The 8,663-nt window shown below is 42.4% G+C and overlaps 1 protein-coding gene across 1 annotated transcript; it reads left to right on the top strand.

Moving 5' to 3' along the window:
- Nucleotides 1–5,299: 5,299 nt before the first annotated feature.
- LOC138176319 (GTPase IMAP family member 4-like) lies at nucleotides 5,300–8,227 on the top strand (the record flags this gene model as incomplete). Its single annotated transcript, XM_069107123.1, has 1 exon — nucleotides 5,300–8,227. A coding segment is annotated over one exon (863 nt), but the record flags the coding sequence as incomplete, so codon positions are not given.
- Nucleotides 8,228–8,663: the final 436 nt, after the last annotated feature.

The raw sequence follows: 8,663 nt of genomic DNA on the forward strand, positions 1-8,663 counted from the left end.
TAAGTCAGCTTTGATTGCTTTACTTGAGAATTTCAAGACACTCCTTAGTATAATACAAATAATCTAGAGTTGGAAAAAGTCATAGAGCCTTACCCTTTCTGACATCCAGATGCATCAAAACTTATCTCAAAAACATTTCCTTGTGGTACATGAGACATCTTTCTCTTCTCTACATACAGGGTTAGCTCTCTGGAGGCACAGGGAACACTCCAGTTAAGATATTCCTCTCTCCTGTGCACTGGACTCTGGGCACCCACACAGATTTTTTCCAGAGGTAGCTGGATCTTGCAGCAGATAGAGAGCTAGACCTGGAGGGGGGAAATGCTCATTATGGAATCCAGCTTCAGACCCTTACTGTCTGTGTGACCCTGGGCAAGTCTCTTAACCTCAGTCTGCCTCAGGTTTCATCTGTACAATGGAGCTCATAACAGTACCTACCTTCAAGAACTGGTGTGAGAATCCAGGAGATAATATTTGTAAAGCACTTTGTCAATATTCTTTTTTTCCTTAAATACAAATTTTTATTATTTATTTATTTTGCTTTTTGGAGGGCAATTGGGGTTAAGTGACTTGCCCAAGGTCACATGGCTAGCTTTTGTGTTAAGTATCTAAGGTTGGATTTGAACTCAGGTCCTCCTGACTCCAGGGCTGGTGCTCTATTCACTGTGCCACCTAGCCTCCCCACTTTGTCAATCTTAAAGCAGGACAACTTCCCAATTATCTTTATCTCTCATAAAAACGTGCAGTCAGGCTTCCTCCTGACAGGAAAGCAGTGATTTCTAATGGTGTAGTTGATGTCAGTCATGTTCTAAGCTGAACCCTTCATGGAATTATGGGAGTTGGAAGCATCTGTAGAGTCCAACATCCTGCCAGAAGAACAAATCCCCTTGTGACATGGCTGACAACTGTGGTCACTTCCAGGGATGGTGAGCTCACTCTCTCCCAGTCCATTCCATGGTGGGGCAGCTCCAGTTGTTAGAACATTCTTCCTTTTGAATGGAGCTGAAATCTTCTCCTTGTTACTCACACCTCTGGTACCAGCTTCACTCTTTGAGGTTAAGCAAGATGACCAATCCCTTTTCTTTATGACGATCCTCCAGATGCCTGAGGGTAGTGACCCTGCTCTATCCAAGGCTTCTCTCCTCTAGTCTAAACATCTCCTGTTCCTTGAATTCTTCCTTCTGGGCCACCATGTCCACACCTTCCACCTTCCTTACATCTTCCTCAGCATGAGCTCCAGCTAGTCCTGTAGGAGGAGATGAGAATAGAAAGGAGAGGACCTCAAGTCATAGCCTGACTCCTCTGTCTTTTGGCCTTCATGACTTTGGATAAGTCATTTGACCTCTGTGGGACTTAGTTTCCTCATTTGTCAAATGAGGGGGGTGACCTTATAAAACCTTACAGCCTCCTTCTAGCTCCCAAGCCCATGATACAAACTTTTCCAAATGTGGTGCCTAAGTTGGCTCATGCTCTTGCACATGGGACCTGACTAGTTAGAGGTGCAGTGGGACTGTCCCTTCCCAGGATAAAATCCTTGTACTCCTACTACTATTGTCTATGATTTTGTTAGGTTTTTTTTTGACAGCTAACCTCATGTTAAGCTTTTTTTTTAACCTAGGGCTGTAATATCACAGTTTCATGGAAAATTCCAGGATAGAAACTCTTTCTGTGAAGAGCAGGAACTCATAGTAATTTATGGTTTAAGAGCAGAACTCCTTATGGATTTTTCTCTCTTGGATTCCCTAGCAATACTGAGAAGCCTTTAGACATCCTCTACAGCATAATGTTTTTAAAAGAATAAAATACAATAGGGGATCACAAATGAAAACAATTATATTCAAATGCAATCATCAAAATATGTATATTTTAAAACACCCCTACAAGTCCATGGATCCCAGGGTAAAGACCCCTACAATTTAGGGAACTGTTGGAAGTACACTGACATTTAAGGGCCTTGATGCCTCCTCACATGGGGCCTGAACCCAGATCTTTCTGACTCCAAGGCCAGCTTGCCATCCTTTATCCTCCACTGCCTCCCTCAAACTTCTAGACAGTACGTAAGCCCAAGACTTACTCAATATCTCATTTCACTAGAGACCCTGTATGGCGTAGAATTAACATCTTGTGTAAGAAATCTACATCACTGTGATTCTATTTAAGTAACATAATATTCCATGAGTGTTTCAGTGGCCCTGTTACCTTGATGCCTCATTCAGACCCAGGGTGGGCAGCCCACTACAAGTTCTAGGTTGTAAACAGTTTTCCAATCTTAACTGGTTTTTTCTATGTTTGCATCTGGTAGAGTTCTCCCCAAGGACAGAGATTTTTGTTTTTGTTTCTCCTTTAAGACTGGTGCAGTTTTCAGGAATTAAATTTGTTCAGATCTTTTTTTTTCTGTTGGCTGGAGATCAATTTCTCTCCCACCTCCTCCCCATATCCCCATTGCTCCCCTACCACCCTGGATCCTCTGACTGTGCCCAAAACTTAAAACTGCACTGGGATTTTGGGGGCCCCAACATGTATTCTATCTGTGGGAGGCCTATTTCCGTAGTCCCCCCCTTTCTCTACCACCATCCTGTACCTTCTGACTGGACCCAAGATCTTTCTGGCTGGTAGCTCAACATTTTAACAGAGGAAGGAGAGTTGTGTTCTGGAAAGAGGGTACTATGAACTTAGAAGAATGGCATCTACTGCCACCTAAATCCTGTTATTTTCAAGAAACACACACACCCCAGTTCTTCCATGTTCATGGCTCCACTCCCAGCCCCAACAACCCCTGGGTGATGTTCTTGCCCTACCCTGCCCTTACCATGGCCCTGAATTCAGGCCACTCACTGCAGAAGCCTGAGGAAAGACTCTGTCTCAGGTCTGGGTGTTAAGAAGTGAAGGCACTTGGTTAACTCCTCAAACACACTTCCTTTATTACACCAGGAGGAAAAGGTCTTTCCAGATCAGTGGTTGTGTGATAATGTAGCATCTATACTAGGAAGAGAAAGGAAGAAAAACCCATGGGAGACTTAGGTGTGCAAAAGCGATCTATTAAAGGATATTCTTCACAGCTGGCTAAAGATGAGAAGGAGACGTTGCATGGAAGAAAGCCTGTCAGACAAGTATTTACTAAGTGCTTACTAAGTGTCTTGATGCTGGGTGATACAAATACAAAGAAAGAAGCAATTACTCTTTGCAAGGAGCTTACATTCTGTTGGGGAAAATTCTCATTCTAATGAAGGCATTGGCTTCCACACTGGGGTGGTGGTGGGACATTTCCCCCTAATTTAGCTTTCCAGCTTTCCCCTTTTGTACAAGAAAATCCCTTTTCTGATGGGTGTAAGGGATGTGCTCTTCTTTTGAGATGGGGAGGGGGAGAAAGTTACAGGGTGGTGACCGAGGGGAGAAAAGGGGCTATCTGCTACTTTTGCTTCCATTTACATATTCTGGGATCTTTGAATGCTGTCTTAGGTGGAGTAGGATGAGCATTAAAGGACTAGAATGTCACCCCCACCTACTTGAGGTCAGCTAAGGAAAGGCATGTGGAATCTCACATTTATGATCCCAGGTGCTAGACAGTTGCTGGGGCTCATGTGAACACTTTTCTATAAAATCCTAATCGGGGGCACAGAGGGAGACCTCAACTAGGCCTCCTCACTGGCAACAACTGGAACTAGGGATTCCTGACTCTCAGTGGTTTTTTTTGTTTTGTTTTGAGGAAGAAGAATGATTCCAGGTACCCTACCTGTTTCCTTCATTTGGTTTTAAATGTTCCTCCCAATGAGTGATTATGTGGTAACTCTAGTGTCTGCACTAGGAAAGACAATGCAACATAAGGTTTATATGTCCAAAAATGATTTATTAAAAGTTACTCCCATATAACTTCCCAAGGTCCAGGAGGGCTGGCAATCAGGATGGGAAGCTGTAATGCTCCAAATCTGCATCTGAATTGTGGTTGTGTGAAGGCTCCAAAAATGACTTTTCATTTCCCTTTAGCTCCTGCTCTGATCTCACCTAGAGTAGCCTAATTTGTCTGGGTGGAAAGGGAGCTGGAGATTCCAGGGTGCTGAGAGATGAGGTGTTATATGCTACCTCAGTTTCAAGGTCTGCGTCTTGGAATCTAGGAGTACAGAAACTGGTTGAGCAGAAGAGCCTATGGAACTGAAAGAGTCCCCAATTTATTCAAGATTGGTTGACAAGGGAGCTCTAGAGAAACTTATCTATGATGTCAGGTGATACAGGCCATCTAAGCCAAGGTGGGCACTCATCAATGAAGTTAATTGGACAAGATGGAGAGACTTTCTTGACTGGTTTGAGAGGCAATAGCAAAAAGTAATAGACAACCCTTAAAGGAAACTTGACATTTAGCTGTCAAGTGGCAGGTGAATGGCCTTGAGTTGTTCCCATAAGTGAGGAATCAGAGATTTATAGAGGTGTTCACATTTGTTTGCAGTTTCTTCTGAGATTCTACATATTTATTGCTAATTCAGAGTCTAGAGGGTTTGGGAAATAAACTTTCTTTTTATATTTTATTTATTTTGTTAAGTAATTCCTAATTATGTTTGTACCTTCTTAATTAATTTTTTATTTTTAGTTCCAAATACTCCCTCCCCACCCATCCCTTACCCAATTCATTGAAAAGACAAGCAATATGACTCCTATTATACATTTGAGTCACAAAAATTATATATCCATATTAGCCATGTTGCAAAAAAAAGAAAAAGAAAAAGCAAGATTAAGTGAAAAAATATATGCTTCTATCTACCCCCAGAGCTTAGAGGTGATTATAACTTTTCTCTTTGGGGATTCTCGCTATAAAATGTCCTTCAAATTCTTTAGGGAATAGAGGAATAAACTTCCACATCACACAAAGATCCTAACATGGAAAAAATCTCAGTTATTAATATAGCTTGGTATAATGTAGCTATGTATAAATGTGTATATACATGTGTTTGCCAATAAGAAATAATGATTCATTCATTATATGCCCCAGAGGAAGGGTTGCATGTACAGTTACATAAATCTAAGAAATGCCACCTGCTAACAGCCCTCAAAAAACAATAAACAATCACCTGATGGTGGTATCTTCCCTTCTGCTGACAAAGATCTGTGCATTTCACTAGCACAGTACCCAGCTATGCTCAAAATTTGTCCAGATTTTTAGGACCTTTCTCAGTTCATGCTGTACTGGTGTAGATTTCAAGAACCTAAGAGTCACCTCCTTGTCAAGGTAAGATTTCTGAGCAGGGCTTTGCTACCATCATCTACAAAACCCAGTCATTCCTTCCTCTTTCTTCCTTTTTTCCTACAGACCCAGACAACAGTGGAAGAGACTCAGAGGAGCCAGAGCTCAGAATTGTCCTTGTGGGGAAAACAGGAACTGGGAAAAGTGCAACAGGAAACACCCTCCTGGGCAGGACAGAGTTTGAGTCCAAGAGTTTAGGAGGGTCAGTCACCAAGGTCTGCTGTAAAGCCAGGAGCACATGGAAGGGGAGGGACATTGCTGTGGTTGATACTCCAGGCATTTTTGACACTGACGGGAAAGAGAAAGAAAACTTGAATGAAATAGCTCGATTCATGACACTGTCCTCTCCAGGACCACATGCTATACTCCTGGTGCTGCAAGTGGGTCGTTTCACCCAGGAGGAGAAGGCAGCTGTTGAAAGGCTTTATCATCTTCTAGGAGCTGAAGCAGTGAAGTTTTTAATTATTGTAATCACTCGGAAAGACGATCTGGGAGAAGTAAGTGTAAGGGATTATGTAAGAACCATTGATGACCCCTTTTTCCAGGAGTTGTTGAAGCAGTGTGAAAACCGGTGTTGTGCATTTAACAATAATGCTAGTGGAGCCCAGAGAGATGCCCAGGTTTCAGAGCTGATGGCCATGATTGAGAAAATGGTGCAAAATAATGGGGGCACCCACTACACCAACGATATATATAAATCTGTGGAAGAGCTCCTCCAGAAGAAGACAGAGGCTCTTCTACAACAGTACAAGGAGAAGTTTGAGAGGGAGAAAAGGGATGGTGACTCACAGTGGAACCAAAAGGAAAATTGGAAATCTGCTCGAAGAGCGACTGAGGAAGATGAGAGTGTGCTTTGGAAAATTGGAAAGTTTCTTTTACGGATTCTCCTACCAGTTGCCACACATTTATTTCTCAAGAAGTTCTTCTGACAACCAGAATCAATATGTCTAGTTTCCTCCACATTAGCTACTGATACAAAGTGAGGTTAAGTAGCAGAGGTCACATGGGTAATAAAGGATGCTGACATCAGCTGAACCCGTCTCCTGACTACAAGTCTAATGTTCTTTCTGGTCCATCACACTGCTTGCTAAAGAACAATGCCCTTCAGAAGAATGGATCCTGATATTTTACAGTAGCAGATAGATTGTCCTCAGTTCTTATGTGCAGGCCATGGGAACAGCCAGGAGAAGGCAACAATTCAAAACTCATTGTGTTCTATTAGGAACTAATTAATAACCCTACTCTGGGCATAGTTTCCCCAAAAAGCATTTCACCTTTTCTTGACCATCACTCCCTTTATACTCGTCCTTTAAGAATCAGCTAAAAGCACATGGCCTCTCCCCAAACCTTCCCTATCTCCTATTCTTTTCCACTTTGAGGATGCCTGTTCCAGAGAACCAATGTGCTGCAGATTAAAGCCATCCTCCCATTGCATCCTTGGTCATCTCCAATCGTCCTGATGAGTATCTGATGGTCACTGGATCCAGATGGCTCTGAAGGAGAAAGTGAGGCTGGTCACCTTGCACTGCCCCTCCCTTACTCAAATCAATGTCAATTGTAAGTCATGTCATCATTTCCCTGATGCCATTGTCCTCTTTGACAAGGCAACAACCAAAACAACAATAACAACCACCTGACATACTCAAAATCCCTGTTTCTTGTAACTGATAAGTAAACCAAACAAAGTACTATATTCCTGTTCTCACCACACTAACTGGCTCTGTACCCTGCTGTGAGACAATCAACTTAGAGACTGTTCCCACAGGTCCCAGGAACACCTGCATTATCCATGCATGAGTCTGCAGTGGGAACTGCTACTAAAGACACAAGAATGACTATGTTGTGATCAGTCCCTACCCAGCCCCCCAACTTGTGACTTTTATGTATATTAGCACTGCCTTTGCCCCAGCATGTGAAGCCCCCTCCTCAGGAGTGTGTGGAATAACTTGCAGTGAAATTTCCCCATTCTGAATATCTTATATACATTCTTATTACTTCCTTATATTTTGTAACTAAGTTCAGTATTGTTTCCCCATATATATGTGTAAGTCATGGTGTATTTCAAGGTAATGTAAGAGCTACTGAGTATTAATACAATTAATTGGATTAACTATTGAGACCAAATTAGAGGAGTTTGTCCCCACTGGGGGGACAAGCAGTTCAGTATAGGTTGTACATGTGTGGCTAATGCAAAACAATAACATAGTAGATGTATTGTAAAAGACTGACTATTTTTCCCTCCCTCCTATCCCACCTCCCACTTGTTCTATTCTCTACTTTGATCCTGTCCCTTTTCAAAAGTGGGTGCTTCCAACTTCCCTCCCCCCCAGCCTGCCCTCCCTTCCATCATCCCCCCTCACATCCCCTTCCCCCTCTATTCTCCTGGAGGGTGAGATCCTCTATTTAATGTGTATTTCCCTCCCTTCTCAAGACAGATTCAATAGGAATAAGGTTGACCTATTCCCTTTTGCCTTCCTAGTCTTCCCCTCCATTGTAACCATTTTCCCTTGCCTCTTCTGTATGAGATAGTTTGCCCCACTCTGTCTCTCCCCATCTCTTCTCATTATATTCCTCTCACCTCTTAATTTCACCTTTTAAGTATCATCCCTTCCTGTTAAATTGGTCCCGTGCCCTCTATCTATGTATACCTGTAAACGTATATACACACATTCACATATGTATTCATATGCCCGCATACCCTCATATATTTCTAATCCCTTCAACTACTGAGAAAAGTTTCATAGGTTACAATTATTGTTTTCCATGTAGGAATGTTAATAGTTCAACTTTGGCCAGGTGGCTCAGCGAGCAAGAGCACCGGCTCCAGTGCCGGGATGACCCGGATCAAATCCGGGCCCAGACACCCAGCACCACACCCAGAAACAATAACTGGCCATGCAACCCTGAACAAGCCACTCAACCCCAATTGCTTAAAAAAAAAAATAGTTCAACTTTGATAAGTTCCTTATGATTTCTTTTCCCTGTTTACCTTCTCATGCTTCTCTTGCTTCTTGTATCTGAATGTCAAATTTTCTATTAAACTCTGGTTTTTTCAGCAAGAATGCTTGAAAGTCCTGTATTCCACTGAATGACCATATTTTCCCCTGAAACATGATACTCAGTTTTGCTTAAACTCTTGGTTTTAATCCCAGCTCCCTTGACCTCTGGAATATCACATTCCAGGCCCTTCGATCCCTCAGTGTAGAAGCTGCCAGATCCTGGGTTATCCTGATTGTGTTTCCACAATATTCAAATTGTTTCTTCCTGGCTGCTTGTAATATTCTCTCCTTAATCTGGGAATTCCAGAACCTGGCTATAATATTCCTAGGAGTTTTCTTTTTGGGATCTTTTTCAGGAGGTGATCGGTGGATTCTTTCAACCTCTATTTTGCCCTCTGGTTCTAAAACATCAGGGCAGTTTTCTTTGAGAA

The sequence above is a fragment of the Petaurus breviceps genome, unplaced genomic scaffold, assembly GCF_028583685.1.
Source record: "Petaurus breviceps papuanus isolate PSGF00001 unplaced genomic scaffold, PetGlider_PUasm1.0 85600, whole genome shotgun sequence".
NCBI lineage: Eukaryota > Metazoa > Chordata > Mammalia > Diprotodontia > Petauridae > Petaurus > Petaurus breviceps.